At 40.7% G+C, this 25,261-nt stretch overlaps 1 protein-coding gene across 1 annotated transcript in view; it reads right to left on the reverse strand.

The window, feature by feature from the left end:
* Positions 1-24,610, reverse strand: part of RUNX1T1 (RUNX1 partner transcriptional co-repressor 1) — a 91,980-nt gene extending 67,370 nt beyond the window's left edge. The window contains exon 1 of the mRNA XM_009638333.2: positions 24,523-24,610. Within this exon, the coding sequence (XP_009636628.1) occupies positions 24,523-24,610 (88 nt within the window). The remainder of the gene's footprint in view (positions 1-24,522) is intronic.
* Between the last annotated feature and the right edge of the window lie 651 nt (positions 24,611-25,261).

Consider the following 25,261-nt stretch of genomic DNA (forward strand, 5'->3'; position numbering starts at 1 on the left):
AAAGAGCGTATCATTTCTCTTGTGGCTCTACGGAGGGATGCTGGTCGATACCTGAAATGTAGGTAGTATTTTTACCTTTGGAGCTTTTGCAGACTCTCATGAGCAGTTTGAAGCAAAAGCTTTAAGGCAGCATAAACTAAAGAATTCTGTTTCTGCCAGTCTCTGAAGATTAAATACCATTGGCTTTCCTTCCTCAGAATGAAAGGAATTGGAAATTACTCCTCTACCAATTGACATGTCAGAGGAAGAAGCCTGGCTGGTCGGCTGTCCTGAGAAGCGATGATGCAAGTCCAACCTTTTATTCCACAAGATGTGGTTCTGCCGATGCAGAGGAGTCCGAAAAGGGCAAAGAAAGACTGCAACAGGGGCTCTCCCTCAGAGGGCACAGAACTTGCTATACATGCTCTGAAGACTCTGCTTTCATACCAAGCTCTCAATGAAAGTTTCATGCACAGATTCATCTCCTGCACAGCAGCCTTGCTTATTAAATATAGAAAACCCAAATACAGATTTGCTTTTACAACCACAGAGAATAATGTAGAGAGAGATGTAAGGAAATTAACACAACAGAAAGAAGAGCATTCTTCAAAATACTTTAAAAATTTAACAAGAGAGACAACAAATAGTATTCCCAGAGAGGCCACTGTCTTGCTTCTCCTCCATTTGCAAAGGGAAAGTGCTCACGTTGACTATGAGGAATTTAGAAAGTAAAATATACGCTCATTACGGCACAGATCCCTTTTCAAAATTGCAAAGGACCCTGTCTTTATTTCTGAAGCTGCAATGCAGTCTAATGGTGAACTCAGTAAAAAAATAATCAAATATTGACCCTAATAAAGTAATTTAAATTACTTCCAAGATCTAATATGAATGAGATCGACAGAAGCTCTCTCTCTTTCAGAAGCCCACAGTGAGGAGATCCTGCAGCGCCGTGGAAGGATGAACTCAACCAGTGGGGATCACTTGAATTCCAGTTTTATCGCCGCTCTCCCTCTGCCAGGGGAGAAATGAAAACTAAAACCACCAAGTCCAAAGATACAATAGACTCTGTTGCAAACCAGTTTCTGAGAAGAAAACGAATGACTTTCAAAGCTATTCAATGGCAGTGCCATCTGACCTTGCTGGATATCTAATTATACCCTTTCTTTTACAGACATAACCAAGGCTGCTTTAATGAGCATCTTTCGGCTTTCTTCACCACGTTAGTAACTCTCAAAGCCCTTACAGGTTCACTCAGTGTCTCTCGGTGTATACTTTCAAAACTGATACAAACCCCGATTCCTTCTCAAGAAGAACAAGGCTATCGCATCCCTGTTTTTTTAAAGATCGGGTTTGTACATTGTAGTGTTTGTCGCTTAAAAAGCCAAAAATAATGTACCTTGTACAGTTCCAAGCAAAGAAAGTAGCCAAAAGAAACAGCAACACTGTCCACAGAAAATGACCTCTTCTAAACTTCAGTTAGCAAACTTTCTCCTAACTAGAATACAAGTAAGTGCGTGCAAAGCTAGCAGATATAATTATGCAATCAACAATTATGTGGTGAAATGGATTGGAAAAATAAAATTAAAACAATAAATGTTGATTTGTATTTGCTAACCACGAAGGATGTGGCTGGTGCTTTTCAGGGCGCAAAATTCTTAAAAGAAACAGATTCTCTTAAAAATTCAAGGAATGCTATGGGGAAGTATCATACAGGAAAGTCAAAGGAGATGGCATTCATTTGGATTATAAAATAGCTACAATGAAAATTCAAGGCTGTGTACACATGCTTGCTGCCCTGGCTTAAAAGGGCCACCAGAATATATTTGGAATGCACGGTTTAGGAGCAAGAACCAAATTATGGCTGTATTTTTGTATGACCCGAGCGCACACATTTTCCAAACTGTAATCTTGCGGCAGGAAGACTATTTGAGTCATGCGTGTTTGCATGACTCACAGAACACATAGCGAGGACAGATCTGAAAGAAGGAAGGGGAAAGGCCCCGTGTCACTAAACTGGGAGATTACTCCTTTAGCAGGATGTGGTTTCAAAACAGGAGCAGAGTCAGGACAGTGAACCCAGCATCGCTAGAAGAATCTGAGAAAGGGGGGGGGCGACAAGAATCTGCACTCGAGATGCACAGGAGAGCTCCCAAGGCTTGGAGAAGTGGGTTGTAAGTACATGCAGAAAATTCCAGTAAAGAATTAGAACTGAAAAGGTACAAAGTTAAATTGCTTCTGAATGACTTCTAGAAGACAGAATAGTGCATTAACCCCCAGAAGAGAAAAGATGTTATGAGTAAGCTGGAAAGGGCAATGGACTTTGAAAGGTAAAACATATTCCCTCTTCTTGAATCATCATCTCAAACCTCACTGGAAAACAATTAAGAATATGCAAATCCCACTTCCTCAAATCTCAATTTATTACAGCAACCCCTTTTTTTAAACAAAGAATGATATAGGCCTGACCTTACACCAGACCTGCAGGAACTTGCAGTATGCTTGAAGAGTTACCAAAATACATTTTTCTTCCTTATTCCTCAGCCTCTCCTCCAAGATGTGATCAATACCGATTCTTTTTGCTCCTCTATTTCCACGCTTCTTTTGGTCAATATGTAAAATGCCGCAGAGCTTGTTACAGTCTGCTTCTAAAGGGATGTCCATAATGAATGAGAACCATATGAGCAGTACTCTTAATAATTGTGTCCACTGCTGACGGTATTTCCTTTCGAACTTCAGAAAGATTTCCTGACACCTTTGACTTACACTTTGTACCCATTTAAAAGCATGGTTACATTGCAGGCACTGTTCCAGAACATATATCCACAGCAATACTGAAATAGCTGGCTGGATAATTTAAATTAATTCAGATGTGTGAGTCCTACCAGGTAGTTATTCCTCATTAAAATTTCACAAGATCGCCAGGTCCCAAGAGCAAGAAAATGAAGTTGATTATTTTTAAGAAGTAGAAATAAACGCACAACTCATTATGCAACATCATGGAAAAGCTCAAGTAAGGCTGTAGCTTCATGCTACAGGAATTTGGGCAGGAGATTTTTAGAACTTGGATCGGTTCAGCGTCTTTCGTGATGCTACGGCCCTAAACCAGCTGCAGGAACACAACTACCAGGTGGTGTGCTCCAGCACAGGGACAAAACCAAGAGGTCAGGGAATCTCCAGTTGAAGCGACACCTCTCAAATCCCAGGGTCTCCAGAAACTCCTTGCCTCAAGTTCTTCTGCAACTAATGCTCACAATGAGGCTATTTCTCCACACTCTGCTTATAACTAGCAGTAAAGAAATCACTAGTAGGGAAAAAATAAAAATAAAAAACCCCAACAGCACAGAGAAATGAACTCAGCTTTGGTATGTGGAAGCACAGCTTGATGAGCTACCAGGCGAAGGAGGTGCAACCCTTTCAGCCAACACCGAGCCTGACAATTCTGCTCTTCTACCAGGACACAAAGGCAAAGTTCATTCTTGATCTACAGATCAAGTAATAGTTTCAGATCAGATTCAATGAATAATTAACTTTAGGTGCCCAGAAGCTCAATGCTGCTGAAATTTCCCCCTGAAACACAACACAAAAGCCAGTGCCATGAGCCACTCTTAGAGTGCCATGGGCCCTTAGAGTGCAGAGGGCTGAAGCACCTCAGGCTGAGCATCCAAACCAGCTAATGGATCCAGTAGAACAAAGAATCTTCATGCAGGCTGAAGTGGCCTCAGGAGATCAGACAGTCCATGCCTTTCTGCCTCAACTGTGCCATTACACCAAATTGCCAGGGGTTTGTCCAATATGGTGTCTTCAATAATGGAAATACCACTACCTCTCTGGACAACCTGTTTCAGTGTCTGACCATCCTTATGATGAAGAATTATTTTTCCTGGTACCTAGTTGGGATTTATCACGGTCCATTGCTTGCGCCTGTTGCCTCTTATCCTATCACTATGCAACTCTGAGAAGAGTTTGGCTCCATCCATCTTCTCTATTCTTCCCATTAGGTAGCTGTAGACAGCTCATGACAGAAAAGATGATATAAAACTAGTTATATTTAACTAGCAACTGCCTACAGCTCGCCAACAGGGAAATACTGGAGATAGGATGCTTTACTCCTTTCAAGAGCCTCAGTAACTTGGAGACATGGGATCCACAGCACTACTCCCTCCTCCAGAAAAGATGTCCATATCCTCACCTTCAGAAGACTGGCAAGTAGAACTGGTTTGTGTAAGACACAGCTAGGCGAGACAGAAGAGGCGAGCTTTGATTTTATTCTAGTCTTTTGAGTGGAAGCATCACTCTGGAAGTGAAAGACATGAATTCAAATCTTCCTTCTGCTTGCCCAAGCTCAGGTCTGTCATATATTCCCTCAGCAGGGGGGGAAAGGCTACTACTGCCCAGAAGCAACTTATTCCGGATAGGAGTAATCTCCACTGCTCTTGTCCCACCCAAGGACCCAGCAGGCAACATTTCAGGAGGGACCAAGGCATGAGATCAACGGCAGCAAGGAGGAAGCGGCTCCTGCGCTGGTCCTGCTCCTCGCCTGGTGACTCTCGCATACAAGAGGCAGGAAGAACAGATGTACATCGCAAAACGCGACGTGGTGCAGAGACGGCTCAGCTCCTGGGTAGTTGAGCCAGTGAATATAGATAGCATGGTACAGCACGGCGAGGGCTTCACCAGCTTCACAGAGGAACTGCGTGAATGCGGAGTTAGCATAGCGGGATACTGAATGAAATCAGCCTTGCCAAGTGGGCCAATATGGCTAGACTGTGTCTGCATACGAGTAAAAATCCAAGCGCTGCTGTGCCCTATGGATTTCCCAATTTAATCTCTACCCGCCTCAGTACCGCTGGCTCTGTGCTCCGTTTTACACCACACACATTTCTGGGAACAAAAATTTAAGCCCGCACTTGTGAAGAGACCAACGTTTCTAAATACGCATTAGGCATCCTCTGAGATTACCTACCAGATCCAACTGTGCAAATTACTCAGATACAGAAATGCCTCAATCCCAAAAACATACAGGTATGAACTCAGCACCAGCCTGCTTAACCCTGTCAATACTGAGACAGATCTTGGCATGCACAGATGTAGCGCAACAAGGTTGGGAAACTTTAAAGCTCTAACAGTGATGCATCTGGAATGAGGAGAGAGTTGAGGGCAATTTAAAGGCAGCAATTTTGGATTTGGAAACTGGCTACTACTGCTTCAAGCAAAGTCGTCTTGTGCACTTAGCAACTGTGACCTGGTAGTGGAGATCAGGCTTCTGCTGATTTTTTGTAGGGTTATCCTTGATGCACACACTTGGATGAAAAAAGGATGCAGCCATAAACCAGAATACTGGTACAGGTGTAGATACAGGTCCTGAAAAGGACCACGTACCATGCCTTCTTCTGCTCCTACATTATCAACTTCTCCATCTAAATCAGCATATCACATCATTTTAGAATTTGTTTTACCCAAAATTGGTATTCAAGTCTTTTTTTAAGTAGCATATACACAGATCACATTGATTTGCAAGCTACAATGATCACACCTTAACTGGCGATTACTTATTAGTGTGGAGTCAAAAATCTTCAAATCAAGGTGTGATCGGTACTAAACACCCGGTGCACACCAAGAAGTACCAGTACTGAGAAACTGATACATTTGTTGCTCTCCCACTAAGGGTCTGAATTGAAAAGCACTAACTCTTCACAGGGGAAGCGTTTGGGACCCTGTTTAAAAACACTTATTAAAAGCTATTTCTGCAGCATGATCTGCACCCCATGATCTGTTAGTTACTTTCCCTGCATACGTAGCAAGATGCTGTTCACAGCCCCATGGGTTGAAAATAAGAGCAATAATGTCATGCAGACTTTGGAATTTATTGCTACCATAAAAGAAGAAGAAACTTTAATACTTTGAACAGCAAGTCATTACACGCCGTCTTCCCAAGCCCTACGATACGTATCTGAAGAACCTAGTGACCCACAGTCCTCTTAGGGAACGAGCTTTTCACTCCTATCCAAATCCTGAAGAAGATAAAGTCATTATGTAGGATGATTGGAATAATGATGCAAGGTTAACACTCGGACTTAAGTATTTCCAGACACATTTTCCCCGTTTGGCAGGAAACTTGTTTTGTAAGACACAGAATTGTCCTGATGTAGCAGCATGGTAACTGCAACTCAGAACAGAACAAGTCAGTTAATGGACTGTTAGGAGACTTGCTGTGTAACAGCATTTAGACGCGAGTATTTAAAAAACAGGTGGATAATCCAAATGTTCAGTTACTAGGACACTAACAGTTATGTCCATGGCAATTTTGTTTCTGTTCTTTAAACAAATCATCACTTGCAAGCACTAATGTTAAAACCAGAAAGCCAGTCTAGTACACAGTGGCTATAAATGCCAAATCAATTTTCAGCAGATAATAAAGTCCATGTTTTACAATCAGCAATGCACTGTTTTACTACCCAAAATGTAAGCTAATAATATATAGCTCTGCTAAATGGAAAATGCAGATATGCTGTTAAGAAACGGGCTGGCTGTGAGATGATGGATCATTTCTGCTGGGACCTTCTTAAAGCTATGTGCAAATGTTTTGAAAATATCACATGATGTGGCCATGTGTTAAAAATTACAGCCAGTTAAGTTCTCTGCTAAGAAAAATATGTGGGCAATTTATGAAATGCACTCCAGGATGGAGATATCTTAAGTAAAACCAGATTTTGAAAACAAACCCTTTTTTTTTTTTTTTTTGAAAAATGAACTTAAAAAAAAAAAAAAAATTGCAGCCACATCTGGAGAGCAGAAGTAAAGAAAGGGTGGTCTGACCTAATACCAGGCCATCTTCTGAAAGAGCAGCATTATTTCTGGGCTACAATGACTGCGATCACTGATTGTCCTTTTAAGGAAACCATGCTGAATACTGCCATGGGCAATAATAAAGCATTTTGTAGGCCAACATCTGTTCTTTGAAAGTACTATAACATGACTGATAGATTTGTAATGTTTCATAAATAAAGTACGGAATAAACAGTTAAAAAAAAAAAAAAAAAAGACACATTCACAGTAATCAAACAAACCGGTGTACAGTATTATATTTGAACACTGTTCCCCCAGCATCAATTATTTAGAGATAAGCACTTCCTAGAGTCCACTACACAGAATGACAAAATGGTTAACTTGGTTACTGCAAGCTGCATGTTAACGGGATTATCATTCCAGAGACTTTTCTGAGAGTTGCAGTAGTGCCTTAAGAGAGATCCGAATGGCTTTTACAGCGTTTCATTAGCAAGCCTCGCTGCTGTCGCTTTGCCCTGACAGGGGAGCGAGGAGGTGAGCGGCCAGTCGCAATTATAACAGTATGAGCCGTTCGCCTTTGAAGGGCAAATTTATTTTGTGTAAAAGTGTTATCGCTACACATAAAGCAGAACCCGCTTTTATTACTTCCTGTTCTTTCCCCAAAAGAAGAAGGACTTCAGATGTCAGCATCACTGAAGGGAGTTTTCTGAAATCAAGACTTCACACATACACAAAAGGCACTGACATAATATCAGATTACATAAAAATACACATCCTTTTAATCTCCTGTACATAATGTGCTTACTTTTAAAATACAAAATCTGCCCCAGATGGCTAATAATGCCCATTTGAAAAAAACGCACCGCCACAATATTAAAGGGCTAAAATATGCTATGAACAGATTGAGAGGCAGTTCATCCTAGAGGAGAGTAAAAAAGTGCAGATGGGTGTCAAAAATAGCCAAGTGTCAGATCTGTTCAAGTATCTCCATTCTGGCACATGCTCCCAGTCACAGCTGTTAGTGTATTCTCTGTATCCAAGTGCAAGGTTTTCTAACACTCCGAGCTGACATTAAAACACACTTCTTGCTTGCTACTGGCTTTAAGAGAATGCTGGAAATTAAAGATTTATTTAATGGTAAAGCTTAACGAGTATCGATAAGGGTATACATACTCGAGTGTAGCGCATGCCATTTTGATTAAAGACGCATGAAATTTTAACCAGCAGGTAGATTAAGTAATTTAAATTACAAAGGCTTAATAGGTTTTCAAAAACCTCCACTCTAGGCATTCCAACAGTGTTTGCCAATAGCCCCAAATAATGCACACAAGGATCGAAACCGATAAGATTTTGTCATTTTAGTACACTTAAATGTCTTAATAAAACACAGAAACAGCAAACTGCACGAGAAGAGGAGTTTCATACAAATACAAGGGAAACGTCAGTGGATTCAAATTCTGCAGAATGCACAGTTTTCCAAATCCATGAATTACCATGCTATTTCTAATGAAGACCACATTCCCAGGAATGTAGTGCATGCAAATCAAATTTGACGTCTAAAGGGTTAAATTGACCTTTCATAGTCCTCAGTTGTTATCTATGCAAATTAATTTGCCCATATTTCAACCATATAAATCCTCTTAGCCTTGTGCTTTGAGCAAACAGAGCCCACTTTTTTGTTACAACCAGAGGATCAGCAAACATACCAGCAGTAGGGTATGACCGTGTATAAAAATCCTAAAAGGAAAACATTCTTCCAACAACTGGCAATACCTACATGCAACTGTGGTTGCAGCAAACTGGCAGATACTGTTTCAAAACACCATCTGCGAGGTGTACAGACTCTCTGTGATCAAGCGTAGCCTCTTCTGCCTGTCCTACCCAAATAATCCACAAGAACCAGCCAGCTGTAGGATCTCTAGCCCTGTCTTTTTTTATCCGGAGACACAGGCTGCTATAATCGGGCACATGGCTTTCTTCAGTCCTTACCAAAGGCAGCGGGGGGGGGACACGACACCAAACAAAACACACCAAATTCAATCCACTCGGTCGTGCTCAAGCATCTCAACAAAACCCCTCAGACAAATCACCCTGCATAGAAGCACCGTTTTCATTGGCAATAACACTTATCAATTAGACAAGGGATGGTAACATCCAAGGATAATATTTTCCTGAGGAAACTGACCTATTAAAATTTCCAGCTCCACAGCAATTCCTCTAATTCAGCAGATTTTTTTTTTATTGTTTTATTTCAAATCACCATATTTCAGCGATCTGCCTGGTGACAGTTAAGGACCACGATTTAGGACAACGCTGGAATAATTTGTTTTATAAATCTCCTTCACTTCTCAAACAGCTTTTCACAGAGATGATTTCAGCTGATGGGTGAACGCTGTGAATGATCTCCACCGATCAAATGTTTGCAGATTCAAGGTACAGCTGACAGTCGCGAAAGCCAGCCCGAAGCTGTATTTCTCTTTGCTAAAAATGATCCCCCGTGCAGAGACCCCCCACCCACAAAGCCAGTGACTTTCTCCGATTTCTACCCCTTTTCATTGAAACATCCAGTCCTGCTGTAAGTATCATCTCTGGCAGTTCCCTCGCACAAATTCCCCTCCCCCAAACATATACACAACAGAATTAGCATCCACGATCGCTCCGTACCCGTATCAGCTTGCAAATCACCCTCTATATTAAAAGAGGAAAAGAAAAAGGGGGAAGAAAAAAAAATACTATCAAAAAACAATTAGCGTTTCCTCATTTAAAACCGAAAGAGCTGCAATAATTTCAACTCACCAGGCATCCTTGGTTAAAATATACCCACACTGTAAATGGCTCTCTCCTAAAAGCAGGCTTATTTAGGGCTCAGTGCCTCCTGTTCTGGAATGAACAGAGAGGAGCGAGGAGGGCCATCAGAACTGGCTGTGGCAGCGTAGCTGGAGGCAGGATGCTGGGCGCGTGCGTTTGCCAGGCAAAGACAGATGGAGAGCTGACACTCTGTATTGCACTTGGAGCAGAAATGTGAATGATGACAGGAGCACATGTGGCCTTGAACCCAGCCCTGTCTCTTCAGGCAGAACAATGACAGGGATGTGTGTGCAAATTATCACAACCCCGGCTCCCCTCAGCTGACTCCTTTTACTCTACCTTTCACACCAAGTTCCAGATGACCAAAGAATAGAAAGTAAAACGCAGAATGATAAGCCAAACGCTGAATTATTCATATTTTTTTTCTTTAAAAGTTAACCCTTTCTTCTGCTGACGGCAATTAAAGAAAAAAGCATCGCTTCGAATCAGCTCTCCCCCAAAAGTGGAAAGAAATTCATTATTTTAACAGCCATAATTCTGCACTCCGTAGGACTAGGTTTGTTTATTTGGCTGGAAATTCAAAATGTGCACGAGGATATACAAGAGGGTCCCCCCCTCTTCTTCCTCCCCTCCCCACACTTTTGTCATTATTATGCTGGTTTACTATGGTGAACAGAGTATCAAAATCACTCCCTTTCTCAGATTCTCAGTCGTATGTGTAAAATAGAACACACTTAGAAAGCAGACCACTTTTATTTTACCATAGTGCTTTTAACCCCCTGGGATTCCTGCATTGATATGTTCCAAACATTTGCAGCTTACTCTCCTTTACCTTGCATGGTGATCCATGGGGGATGAAAACAAAATCTTCCCTGTAAAGCTTTTTCAAAAGCTAAACAATCATGTCCTCCCAGTTTCTGATTTTGCACACCCCTTAAATGTTTATCCTTCACATGAATAACGTATGCCTGGCTAGGTTCAATGCACTCTTCCCTATTAAGCTTTAATGGACACCATGATACATAAAACTACAAGTCTTTGTTATAGTGCTTTATCTAAAGCCGGCTATTTTCTTCTCAGCAGTCCCTCTTTAGTCCTTTGTAAAACATCTTTGCCTCTTAGGAGAAACATACGCCTGACTCGCATGCCTTCTGCAGCACGTATAGCTTTGCACAGAATTCCAGGCACAAGGAAAAATATCTTCTTTTTAAAACTCTCCTCCCGGTTAGCACTTGCAAAAGCTTCTCCCTTTAGTAACGAGTATTTCTCTAGCAATCAGCGCGTGGGTCTTGGTTTTGACTTTGCCCTTGCAGTATACGTTGAAACCCGTATAGAAAGGCAGCGAGACTCGGGCAGATCTTCAGGAGCTGCATTCTTGTCGGTACAAGACTCGTCCTTTTGTACTTATTTATGCAGCCCCCCCGCCCCCCCTTTCGTTATGCCATCTTCTGCCTCTACTACGCAGAAACAACTCTGCTTTCAGGCCTTCCTCTTCCTTCCTCTAGCTGCCACAGAGCCTGATAAAGATCTCGTTAGGAAAAGGACACACATGCAAAATAAAGCAAAAAAATAACAAGCCTTCCAATATCCGGACTGAACTCATGAATAGTTCTCACTTAGAGCAAATGAGTCACTTAATTTACTGCTATCTCCACAATAACTTTTTAACGCTATCTAAGTGCCACCCTTAAGCTTCACTTAAAGAGGAGGGAGACTCCAAACTGGCAAATTCGAGACGATCCAAAGAAGCAAAGGAGCAGCTCCCTTCGCCCCAGCAAACACCCTGGCACCAACAATATCAATACAACGCGTCTGCTACTTCAGGCAGGTCTTTTCTTCATCAGACAACTACTGTAATGAAGCTCTCCGGCATGGATTTTTGCACATCGGAGAGCTCAAGAGAAACACCGAAACATGAAAACATTTTCATGACAGACTGCTTTCATGAAGGGGGAAAAAGCAGAGGGGGGAAAGGGAGAGAATAACAAGCAAAGTCTGCACCACCGAGGCCTTTCAAGAATTTACCATTCTTTTTATTATTTGATGCACTATTTAAAACCAGTCAGTTAGTATTGTATTTGCTGTGTTGTTTCTCTTTTTTAATGCTGTACTCTACATGAAAGGAAAAACATTTTCACAGTTGGAAATGCAACCTTTCATCAACATAGATGCAGCCTGAATCAGCTTCAGAGTAGAAAGTAACGTGTCAAAGGTATGACGCATTTTAATAAAACCGAACAATATTCACTCTTAAAAGTAGGTCTTAATATCAGTACATTGTAAATCCACAGACCACGGCTCACGAAATTGAACTTCCATATGCTGTGTGATTATGCATCTTTTTTCTGTGTGTAAAAAGCCTTTTTAAGCTGTTATCTGACTACAGTAATTGCCATTTAAATTGATCCACGTCAACAAAACCTGGATCCCTGGAGATTCTCACCTAGAAGTCTGCTTGTGGAAGGGGCTAACAGAATGCCTGTGCATCTGAGACTACTTCAGCATTTTCTCAAGCAGCCAGCTGCATGAATAGTTTTTCCCTCTCATTATTTAATACACTGAGGCAGGCTGCAACCCATTTGGCAGTCCTCCCTGAATAAATATCTGTGGATATTTATTCGCTTTCCCCACCCCACCCCCATTTTTAATGCAGTCACTTAAAGCTGGCACAATAGTTTTTGCACCAGGTCTGAAATTTTAGGAAGCCGAGCAAAGGTGGACAGCCCATTCTGTAAAACGGTTTTATTCCCCGCTAAGAAAGGAAAGGCAGCGGTTTTAACGTATGAACAATTCTGCCGTACCAAAAGAGTCGGTATTTATGTGTAATACCAAAATGAAAGGGATACAAAGAGAGTGAAAAATCACAGAAGACCATCTTCAGCCAGATTCTTTACAGCGCACGTTACGCTACACCCTCCTGGGTGGGAATCGGCTCCTTCTTTGACAACCATTCAAAACACTCTAGAAAATAATTTTAAATAATCCTCTACACTTCTTAAATTTTGAAAATGGCTGGAGAAGGCAAAACAGCCTCCATATTCGCATATTTGAAGGGGAAAAAAAGACAATTCTTTTACGCAGCGGATGATACAAGGTCGCTAAGACATGGACCTGATGGAAAAGAGAAATTCCAAATGATCACCATTTGGAAGTACAGAGGTTGCCTTTTGCTCAAACCTAGCTTAATAACAGCGCCTAGAAGTCCACTGAAACGCATCTGTAGTTAATGAAAGCTCTCTATTAACAGTGAAGGAAGAATTTAACTCAAAGCTTTTCTGTAGGACTTCTCAACTTCCCACTCTACTTATAGCAGACTGTTGTGATACATTGTGACTTCACACAGTGGGTATTAAGTGAGTTAATTCAAAGGAGCTGAAACCTCATTGATCCTAATTGAAAGCAATACACCCAACCAAATAGTTTTCTACCCCATCTGCTCTGGCCTGCCACCAGCTATTCAATACAAGAGAATTAATAGTTTCAGATATTCTAACCGACCCAATAAAAGCACTCATTTAAGCAGGACTGCATTAACAAAGTGAAAAACCAAGGGCAAAATGGGTTCAAATGGAGCATTTTACTCCTAGTTGGCTTTAACAAAGCTGAATAATGCTCATTCTGACTTTTTATGTGCAAGACTTGATAAACTGAATGAGAAGGCACTCAATGATCAGTCAACGAGCATTGATGAATGGTCATTAGGACCCCCCCAATCTCAGGGAAGGCCATTCCACAAAGTGGCACACCAGCTTGAAAGGGCGGACTCACTAATGTCCAGATTTCCCCGCTTGCTTGTTCCACTTTCACTTTCAGACCACTGGCCACCAAATGAGGCTGACATATTGGAAAATAATCTTTTATGGGCGAGTGGTAAATAAAAATGGAGGCATTAGCTGGGCTTTCAAATTCAAATCTGCTAGTTTTGTCAGCCCCCAAACGTTTTGATTTTCCACCCAGCTGGAAGCTATTAGTGTTTTCTTAAGGCATCCCACTGACAGGGCAAACCCACCTAATGTGTGAGCTGTAGAGCTGATGGGGGGGACGGGGGAAGACCACTTCTGGATGCTTTCTGAACTTTATTCAGTTCATCGTCCAACCGAAGTACAGTAAAGGTAACACCTTCAGGAGAAGCTCACTCATTTCTTAGTGAGCCCAGTATCTCCTATCATCTGGTGCAGCAGAAGTCCACCTAGGACTGCCACCGGTACCCTCAGTGCGACTTTTTCCATGACATTGTACATAGCCTCCCTTGGTTTTACTGCACTACCACAAAAGAGCTCAAGCTGTTCAAGAAAGGCACTTCTTCATAAACTTCTAATTCTTTGCTTGGAAACGGAAATTAAAATATTCCAATAAGATATGTGCTTATCTGTTAACAGTAGCTCTTAATGCATGCAACACAAAACATTTGCCAGATAACACTAAACATTTCCCTAAGCATTTCCTTATTGGCAAGGCTTTCTGGACTTCTGAAAAAAAGACAAATGGGACCCTTAAAACATACGTAGCTCTGTGAAACACAGACTAATTGAGATTACCTACGCAAATACTCAATAGTTGAAAGCTAGCGTCACGAAGCTGGGAAGAAAATGTTCTTGGTTGTCTAAGAGAAACTGTTTATCATGTTACCTGTAGTGCTGGATTAAATTCATGCTAGGTGAGAAAGCATTCATCTCTTTTTTTCAGTTAAGAAAACGTAAAAGTCATACTATTTCAATGGGATCATCAGAAATTAGTCCTCTAAAGAGGATTTCAAATCATCTGTTAAGAAAAGGCAACCTTGGCAGCGGGTCAGACTTGGCAACCTAGATTGCCTATTGCTTTTTGATCAAAAAAGAACCAAAAAAACCTTGAACGTTGCCAGAAATCCCAGTGGTGTTTCAGGTGTATTTCAGTTGTTAAAACAATGAAAATATACATAAATACCTACCATAGGAGAACAGTTCCACCAAAAATTAATTGACGTAGAATGGGAGGGCCAACATACACTTCAGGTCTTAAAGAACACATGCTCTTATAGAGTAAAATGAGTAAAATGTCCATTTTTGTAACACTCACGTGGACAAACTCACCTACAGGTACCCGGTTTGGTGCCTATTTCTTTCACTTGATCTGGGCTAAACCAAGTTTTGCCTTGCATTTTTTATTAAATACAGTGATTTATATAATGTGGGTAAAGTAAATTAGAATTGACTGTTAATTTCTATCATCATTCGGATTCAAAGGAAATTACCACACCATCTGAGCACAGACACCACTGGAGCACTTTAGAAAATTTGATATTGATTTGATATTATTTCTGAAAGAAAATACCGAAGATGCCGTTTCACTGACAGGAGAAAGAACACATTCGGTGTTACCCAGAGAAGCCTGGATGAGAATATCTGGTCCTGCTGGACTAGGGTCCTATTTTAAGATCCAAAAAGAAAAGAGGAGGGAAAAAAAAGAAAAGAAAAAAAAAAGGAAAAGACAAAAAAAAGGTTTCAAGCTATCAGTTGCTTTTTGACTGGAAGCACAGAGTGTTTGCTCTTTTAACACAAGCAGGGGAACTCCTCCTGCTGTAGTATATTAACCCTACTTTTGACCTCTAATCGATGTCTTTTCAATGCATAGGATTTTCATAATAAAGATAATGTGAGAGCATATTTGTGTGAAAGCGTATCTACCACTAGGCATAAATTCGAGCCTTGCATTTTTCTTTGTAACATGTCAATATTTGTGACACTAACTAAACATATTTTATTCATTTGACAAGGACTGTTACATTATATTGAAAACTTTTGTTTCAATGTCACCACCTCCCCGTTTTGACTGATGGCGAGTTAGTTTTGTTAAAACGCAAGGGGTGATAGCGTATGCTCCAGTGAACTTTCCCTCCTCTTAGCACCAGAGACAAAAACCTGCAGCTCTGCTCTGTGCTGGCAGCCATCTGGCCAGCTTTCTCTCAATGCCTGCCCCACACCACACTGCAGGCAAAATTTCAGGGCTCTAGAGCTCTGTGGAGCTATTCATGACATACCAATTTCACATTTTCTGCTTGTACGCTTGCAACAATAAATGCTAATGAGGACTATGAATGACATTTTTAAAGACAATAAAAAGGTCTCCAAATCCCTTGCATATGGAGACACTATTTTCTAAACTTCACCTTCTGTTAGGGAGCCATTACACTCTAAAGGAAAAAAATAACCTAAGGAGAACAATGAGATGATCAAAGCATAACCGAGTCCTTACGAATTCCAAAGAAAACAATGTTTGCAAAGCTAGCTTAATGACAGACAGATTTTATGCTGATGTACAGCGGTAACACTTCAGCGCAGGAACTCTCTTTTCCAATAGCACTGCTACTTCCCATCGGGGGGCTCACGAATTGGGGGGGGGGGGGCCCATAGAAAAAGCAAATCCGCGCTTTCACTGATCACATATAACCCCACAAGCCACAGATCTGAATTTTTTAATTACTAATCTCTAGATGAGGCCGAGAGTAAACTGTTATCATTAATTGATTTGGAATGCCATGCTTTCATAGAGATTACTGTACTGGCCAAGTGTAGCCAAGAGAAATACCTAATCTTAATGTTTTCTTTCCCCAAATCTGCCTTTTGCAATGCTATTGCTACTCTAAAAAAAAAAAAGTTGCCCTCACTCTTGGTACTGTGTTTCATACTTAATTAAAGACAGCTTCCCCTTATTAGCAAGGATTAAAAACACTTTCAGGAAAATCCACCAGGTGGAGCAAAATACATAGCAATACAAAACATTTATTTATGCCTGTACTGCCATTTTCAATGGGGAAAAAATATTTTATATGGAAATATTCTTACCTCCTGACCTCCCTTCTTCACCCTTTTGTCATATATCGATCAATTTGTACTTATTTACTACATCTATAATGGTACAAAAGCTTTATTCAAAGAGGCCTCGATACAAAGGTATTGTTGCTGATGAGCTTCAATACAAATTTGCAAACCACAATAGTAATTGGATATATAAGGGAAATTAAAGAATAACATTAGTCAACATATATATATATTCAACAATATAAGGATAATGTTGTGCTTGTAAAACAAACTGACAAGCATTCAGAAAATAAAGCTGAGTCTTGTATCAGACAGCAAAATCTTTATGCTGGCCTCCACTATAATGGGCTGGAAACCAGGCCATTCTGCATGCCTTGTTATATGTTTATATCCACGGTAGTGCCAGTAACATCACAGCAGTGCCATTGTACAGTATGTTGGTGTTTACTATTAATTTTAGTATGACATCCGTCAGCTAATGAGTAATTTCAAGAGTGCAGTGAATGAGGGCTATAAATAAATATCTGAGCATATCTAGGACAGCTAAGCATTATTTCCCCATTTACATTATTTGCTTTCCAGAGCAAGGTGAGAAAGCCACTTCCTGATCAAATATTTTAACTTTTCCTGATGAAGGAGAAGGCCTAATGGCATAAAGGCAGGGGGGCACCTTTTTACATGATGAGAACTAAGTCCTAACAGAAAAGTGGTTATGGATGAGTCTTCTCACAGTTATAATAGGACAACCCACTGGCAGACCCTGTAATTGCTAAAATGGCAAAGCAGCACTACCAAGTGAACTGCTCTAATGCAGTTCAGTGTCTGGAAATACAGCAGAATCAGTACACGGACTCGTCCAACCCTTGATGATGGAAAAGCATTATCATCTGCAAGTGACAAAGGGAAGGTACTGATTTTAGTCAAAGAAATCTGCTTCTTTCCATTGTTTCCTCAGCTACACCTTCCATCACCTTTTTCTCTTTCTTTTCCGTTCAGTGCCCTCTGTCTTCTCTCTGCCATCACGCCTAACCCTGTGCTGTTGATTCTGGGGCCACCTCCCAGCCCTGCTACACACCTCCCTGCCCCAATCCACGTGACTTGTCTCTGCTCCTGCTGCCTTGGACCTTCGTTCATCCTCTCCCGCCTCTGCTAGCCCTGAAAGCTAGAAGTTGTTCCCAAATTTGAAGCTGTGAGTACTACCATAAAAGTATTACCTGCAATTAACACATAAATCAAAGATCAATAACCAGCACTCTAACACTGAGGGACAAATACTGTGCCCGTTAGGTTTCCGCTACAACACTCAGCCAGAATGGGATCCGCCTAATGTGCAATTGGAGGAGCTCCCTGGAAGCACAATGTGTTGACATAAGCTTTGTGCTTTTAGTCCGACCCAGACAAATCCCATCATAGCTAAGGAAAATTAACATACAAAATCTTTCTTTCTTTAGGAATGGGGAGGAGCCTTAAGGAACACAGGCCTTTAAATATAATTTCATTTTATCTAACCGCGTTGTACTCCACATGGTGCTTCGTTGTAGCCATTCAGAAGAGAAGCAGGAGAAGAATGCAGAGGTGATTATGAAGTGTAATTTCATACCAAGAGCAAATTACACCACTTCACACTAGGAGAACATCTGCAAAGAGCAGCAGTAAGTGTTTGGGCACAATGCAAGGTGCCAGTTTTAATAAAGCCCAAACCAGCTGGGGAACCGTTATCCGCGAGAACTTTCCTTAAGCAAGATTGTCACAGCAGAGACTTACGGAGATGCCCAAGATAAATATTTTTTTCAAACAGGATGCTGATGTAAACCATTATCTCTGAGGGATTTTTGAGGTGGCAACCATGGATTAAAGGCTATCATTTTCTGCCATTTTCAAAGAGGAGCTAGACATCTGATGGGTGGGAGGAAAGACTGTGTGGTTATTGTCGTCACCACATGTCCATGGAGAACTTTCTTTTACTATGCAGCTGGTTGAGGTGGGCAATGGTTGGGTAGAGGTCACGGACAGTTCATTAGATTATGAACTCTGCAAAAAACATAAAGGCATGTAAAACTCTGGAAGGAGGGACATGACTTACATGGCTTGAAAAGGTTTAACTAACTAATAGCACTTTCATACAGACACATAATTTCCTTTACATGTACAAACCCTATAGGAACATGACACTGACCACAATGCATAAACTGTCTTTTTTTCAACCTGTAGATATAAGCAACGCTTATTTAAACTATGCCTTCTTTACAGTACAACAGGATAAGGAGATTTAAAACTACATGTCTAAGTAATAAACTTTTACTTACAGGCACCTTTACACCAGAGTAGCCTAAGGAGTTCATAATGAAGAAGGGGTCCTGATTTTAAAGGAGAAGGATTATGTACATATTTAAGAGTTTATTAGATCGTGATTATCGATCTGATACACTGTAACAGCTCTTTTGTTGCACCATCCCCTGCAAATCCTTCTTAGATGGAGGATTAGTGGCACAATAGATCATAATGACTCTCTTGGTCCCACCGCACTATCACTGACTCCCAGCTGTGTATGCCCACTGAAGGCTACCTTCTCTTAATAAAGGGTCCCCAAAACTCTTACCTGGTAATGTCTGCATGCAAGAAGAAAAGTGTGCCCTTAAATCTGTATTACAAAATCCTAATGAAATATTAGCAAGAAAAATATAAGTTATTGCTCAAAACAATTTTGATCTCACCTACAAAGTACCCAAAATCATTAGCATGTGAAAATGTCCTCCAAGACTACAGGCGTAACTCTTTAGACTGGACTGAAAGCCTTCAGCATAAAGAAAGCAAAACCATAGTTAACTTTCAGCTCTCCCTTCTCCAACCCTACAACCACAAATATCTTACTTGGACCAGGTTCTGCCCACAACAATAAAAGGCAATAGTCATATGCTACGCTCATATGCAAAGCCGTATTAATTATGTTCCCTCCCGCTACTACTTTTACCTTGTGATCTTAAGTTCTGCCAGTACAACTATGAACAGTGCTATGATATAGGCTAGAGTATTAAAATTATCCAAATTAGAGTCATATTCTTCATTTATCATTCAAACAAAAAGTCATACTTTAATTCTTCACAAACTAAAAAAAAAAAAAAAACCAACCAAACACCAACCACACAAAATACAACAACAACAAAAAAACCCCAATTCACGACCTTTACCTAAATGAACATTTCCACATCTTTCAGCTATGATCTTGAGATTTACATCCAGATGAACACTTTCAATCTATGGGCCAAAACCTGACCAGTGCAGAAAGCTCTGCTTTGTGTGCCCGCACCTTCAGCCTGTTGAGTGGCCTCAACAAAGAGCAGCTACGAGGAGCAAGGGCTATAACTATCCCTATCCCAATATTTTAAAATTGAACACCAAGCTGGGCATCTAAGAAAATCACACAAATAATGAGAATGAAATTGTTGGTAGCTGCCAGCACTGTTTTAACGGGCCATGCCAGAACAAATACTGGCTTGGTTTTATTCCACAGGATGAACAAAAATAAATGTTGCCAAGCATGCTGAAAATGAAAAACTTAAAATGCTAAGTATGAGGATTATGTTAATGATTACTACAAAAAAATTTAACATTTTCATAAGTTTATCTGCTGCATAGCACAAACTCTGCCTGAGCAAATTTGCTCCCCAGAAGATTTCACCTTTGAAAATAAAAGAGGTCAAGGAAGAGAAGAACAATAAAGTAAAAGGGAAAAGCTGCAAATTTGGAAGCAAAAGGGTTAACATGTTTTGTTTCAGTCGCTATTATACCAATGCCAGAATTACAAGGGAAAGACTAAAAAGAGCCAATTTTTTTATTATTATTATTATTCTTTAAAAGGAAAAAAAAAAATCAAGCCTATCTGTCACAGGGTTGTCCGGGCTGGAAGAATCGGCAGGAACCTCAGATTCCTGACCAAACCCTCTTCCACACAATGCCTCCTGAATGGAAGGAACCCAGGCCCGGCAGAGATAGCCCGCTGTCAGGAACCAGCCCTGACGTTTGCGGACAGACGGGGCTGGCCTCGCAGGATGTCAGAGCAGCAAACTGCTGCTCGAGATACTGGGTTTTCACACACTCCCAGCCTGGATGTTTTGCTCTTCAGGTAATTAAACAAGGAAACGGGGCTGATGTGTACGAGTCTGACCCCTGCGCCGCGGCTCCGCAGTTCTGCACATCAACTTCCGCACGAACCGCCTGGAGCATCAACAGAGTCCTCTGCTCCCACTCCCAACACAAGAAGGACTAAATTACTTGCTCTGTTCCACATGCCTTGCCACTTTCTCATAAAAAGAAGGAAAAAAGGAAAGAAATGGGTACTCTCGGGTAGCTGTTCTTCAGCCAGCCATTCAAAATATTAGATATCTGGCTGGGGGATGGGAGGAACAGACAGAAAGATGAGGCAAGGGATTCCCAAATTAATGCTTGCTTTAAGGTCATCACTCAAAATGAAAAAGATCCTGAAAAGTATTTCTGATTCGTCCGACCAACTGCCAAATATTCACTTATTTAGAAATACAATTATTCTGATTTAAGCATTATTGAAGAGTCTTTGTCTTACAAGAGGACATAAATCATAGATCTCGGCATTAATAAAATAGACCAGTATTTTCTCTCTCTCTTTTTCCCTAAATTTAAGAAACAGGGGAAAAGAAGGTGTTACCACCTATCCTCAGTGAAAACCCTACACCGGCTGCTCTATGACTGACCTAGTTTCTACGCTCTTTAAAGGCTATTTAAACAAAAATGATTTTTAAAAAAGGTAACACATTCCCACTCCTTTCTGAAAAATCCACAGAATAGAATATTGGCTGAAAAGAGAAGAGCCCAAAAGAAAGAGGAGTACAAAAGCATGCCTGCTTGTCTGTGTTCAACACAAAGAACATTAAATGAAAACAACTGGCACGCTGCCAAATTCCTATACAGGCAAAGAGATTCAAATAAATTGATTTCACGCATCACACTGACCTGGGATCAGTGAGCAGTGCTACAATACACTCGCTGCTCCATGTGGGGCAAAGCCCATTAACGTTATCAGGAGCCACAGTACATTACCAAGGGGGAAGGGGGGAGAGGGGGAGAAGGAAGAGAACCCAAATTCTACAAACTCAGGGAAAAAAAATGACTTTGAAGAAGAAACTTCAGCTTCAGCTGGAGTGCTTGGTTTCAGTTTACTAATACATGTATCGTATTGTCAGGGCTCGTCCCCTGCTCACCTCAAAGGTTTCGAAGATCGTATTTTCAAATTAAAATAAATACCAATGTCACACACACACTCCCCTTACATTCTACTTCTAACACAGTTGTTCTCAAACTCAGTTATTCTCTGAAAATTTCCTCCCTTCCCCATCCGCCAGCGTTTTATATAGATTATGGGTTATTTTCTTTGTACTTCAAAAGCTGGATTCCTGCCCAGGATACTCTTACTGGCTCAGAAAGTAAGCCGGAGAAATCGGCCACCACTCTCAACTGGTCCAAATCAACCTGACCTACAGAGAAAACCGCCTTGTCTGCAAGGCAGCAATGAGCAGGGCCCCTTTGCAGAGTCACCCAGGCACGCTCCCTCATCACAAAGCATTCTCTCCAAACCAGTGTATTTTGAATTTCACTTTCTTACGACGTGCGAAGTAACCTGTGTGTGCCATGGAGTCTCTTCTTGTCATCCCGGCTTTGTTTTTCATTAAGATCTCTCACACTGCAATCAAGAGCAACGCCAGCAAGCCACAGGTGTGCACCACATGAACAGATGAAAATCTGATTGTGAGCTGTGTGATGACAACTCGCTGTCTATAATACACTCGTCCCCTTTTGCATCTGTTCTATGTTACAAGGGGGGGTTTATTAGATCAATTGTACTCTTTAAGATACATAGGTAAGCAAACAATTGTTTTGAGGATAAAAAAGGAAACCGAGAAAAAGACGACTTTGCAATAGCGAAGATGGATGAGGACGTGCAAAAGAGATCACAAAAGCATAGGCAGGCAGTCTAATGCTGCAAGAGGCCACTGCTTCAAGGAGGCAATAGTCTCAAACATCTTTTATTTTGCCTTTTATTCCATTTTGGTTTCAAACAGTAAGTCAAATCTTGGGCACAGCACAGTCCACATTAAGTTAAGCTGTGAGAGTGTTGGCTCATCTCTAATCACTCATCCAAATTTCCTTGTGGAGCTTCTTGGCCGTTTAAGGCTAAAATTTTTGAACATGTAACAAACTCATATATCCAGTTGTAGGTACCTTACCCAGTCACCTCATCTCAAGTAAGCGTCAAAATGGGAATGCCCAAAGACCTAACAATGGCTAACCACCGCTGATCACTCTCCTTTACAGAGAGCTACAAAGCAGTTTTGGGTTACCTTCATCACCAAGGTGAAAACCATACAATACCATTGACTCTCTTAAGTTGTGTTAATAGAGAGGATGTGTTTTGTTTGGGTATAAGGCTACACTGACAGAACTGCAGGGGAAAGGGAATCACTTAGCACACAGCAACTTCACAGTGGTAGATACGTGCCTGCACCCAGGTGATACAGGCAGCCTGACCTGCCCAACGGTTAACAAGACAGATAATGTGCTGTTCCCTCCCGTTCATGAATATTTCAGCAGTACAACCAGATCATTCGGACTTTATATAACGATGAGGTGAATTTTAGTCGTGTTAATTCCGTCTTCCTACAAAAATGAATAGTATTAGAAAACATGCCTTTCTCCTAAGTTGTAGGAAATTTCCATTATCTTGCACGTGCTCTGACAGCAATAAACCACAATAAGCTTCCCATTAGTATGCCAGCACTGCATGCTTCAGGCATGAAATCTTTACTTTTACATTTATTTGTTTTTTAAATCCTTTATGAAGGCCCACATGGCAAAAGAAACCAACCAACAACCACCTGTACTGGGTACACTTGCACTTTGAACAACAGACTGTAGATAGAAAAAAAGGAGAATTAGTCAGAAGCTATACACTGCTAAATTAGCAAAATAAAAATGCAAGAAGAAACCCTGCTAAGATTATTCATTCTTTTCCAATGCTGCCTGCGTACAGGAAAGTCCCACAGAAGCATTTACTTGTTTTAAACTGAGCTAGGAACTCGGATTAGAATGCAAATTCATTTTTAATAGGATTTAGTTTTTTAAAAAGTACGTTCACACTGGTGCACAAAACCTCAGCCCCGGCCCCTTGCCACGACGCGACGTGCAGAGCCTCCCGCTGGCTCCCTCAGCTGTGGTCCATCTCCTTTCCTCACCCCACAGACAGAGCAGTGGGGGCCACCGCGTCTCGGGTGGGGAGACGAGGGATAGGATCAAGGCTTAGCTGCCCTTCAAACTAGCCGGAGCATAGCCTAGAGTACTCAGACACTGGTCATTTTATTTTGGTATCATACTCTATCGGAGTCATGCCATAGGAGAAATGGTCCACCACTGAGAAAGAAAGTATCAGGGTGTTGGAAAGCACTTATAATCAGTTCTGTAGTTTCATGCCATCTAGACACACCATTTTAGAAGAAAAAATGTAGTTACAGTAAGGACAAGAATGACAGTCACAGGTTACCTAGAAATTTTGTTCTGCCATAGCAGATGTACTTTTCCAGTAAGGTACAAACCTTTGCACACAAGAAGCAGAAATATCCATTCTCAATATCTTCTCAATCGAATTTATCACAGATTCGCAATGCAATGAGTTTACCAGAGGCTTCCACTAAATTACAAACACAGCCATTTCACCAGCGTGATTACAACTGCCCCTTAGCCTGGTTGCAAATACTGTTCCAATTCACAGTTCAGGAAACTGAACTTTGTTATTTTCCCACAAGTAATATTTACATGCCACATAAAGAGCACTTATGTCATGAAAAATGAAAAAACACAGTTAAAAATTTCACAAATATGTATTTTTAAGCTAAGGAAAATTTTAGAAAAGTCATCACTGATGGATTTTACTGGCATTGCTGTACTCTTTCTCAGTGATATTAAAATGAAGACACCACCTTCATTGATTTAGGCAGACTCTTTGGAGGCTAAAGGGAAAGATTTCTTTTTTAATTACAGTTTACAAGGCAAGGCACAGTCATTAAAAATAACTTCTAAAAGGTATGCACATTACAAAATCAAATATTTTTCTGTTCCTTACCTTGACAAAATTCAAAGTTCCCCTTTTTCCGGCAGTCACCTATCACTAAACTCAGTGCTCTCCAAGTGTTTCTTTTGACAGATATCATTCTCCACCAATCGCTCTGCTAATTTCCTCTTTCCTTTTCGGACTGGGACAGATATTATGTTCACCAGCCCAGAGATCAATCTTTTCTATTGACAACAACAAATGAAAAAAAAAAAAAAAAAAAAAAAAAGAAGAAGCACATATCACAGCCAGTTTGAAGCACCACACCCCTTCATTTGCATGATAATAGCAGTCTTTTAAATAAAAAGGGAAGACAGAAACGCTATCATTCTAAATCAATTACCCACATTTTCTTAGTTAATATAAGGCAGTACTTTAAAACTGTATTAATTCTTCGACAAAGGCTGTTTCATAAGTTGCTCATTTAAAACAGTTGACATATAGAGGGCAACAAACTAAGGGCAGCCTGTGTTCTAACATGAAAACACCTATTAGCTAATTCTGTAAAAATGCTTGGCTTTAAATACATTCATACAATATAAAATATTACATACTTTACCTGGTTCAATAGAAGCTCTAGAGAATCATTTATTAAATGAACACAGTTACTAAAAATAGAGACCTTGCAATTACACATCGCTATACTAATTTGGATTTGTAAGTCATAACAGCAAACACATTTAAACAAAGGAAGATCAAAAAGCTATTGATATATTTACAAATCATCCTCCCACTTTTGAAAAGGCAATTT

This window comes from Egretta garzetta, unplaced genomic scaffold, assembly GCF_000687185.1.
Source record: "Egretta garzetta isolate BGI_Z169 unplaced genomic scaffold, ASM68718v1 scaffold154, whole genome shotgun sequence".
NCBI lineage: Eukaryota > Metazoa > Chordata > Aves > Pelecaniformes > Ardeidae > Egretta > Egretta garzetta.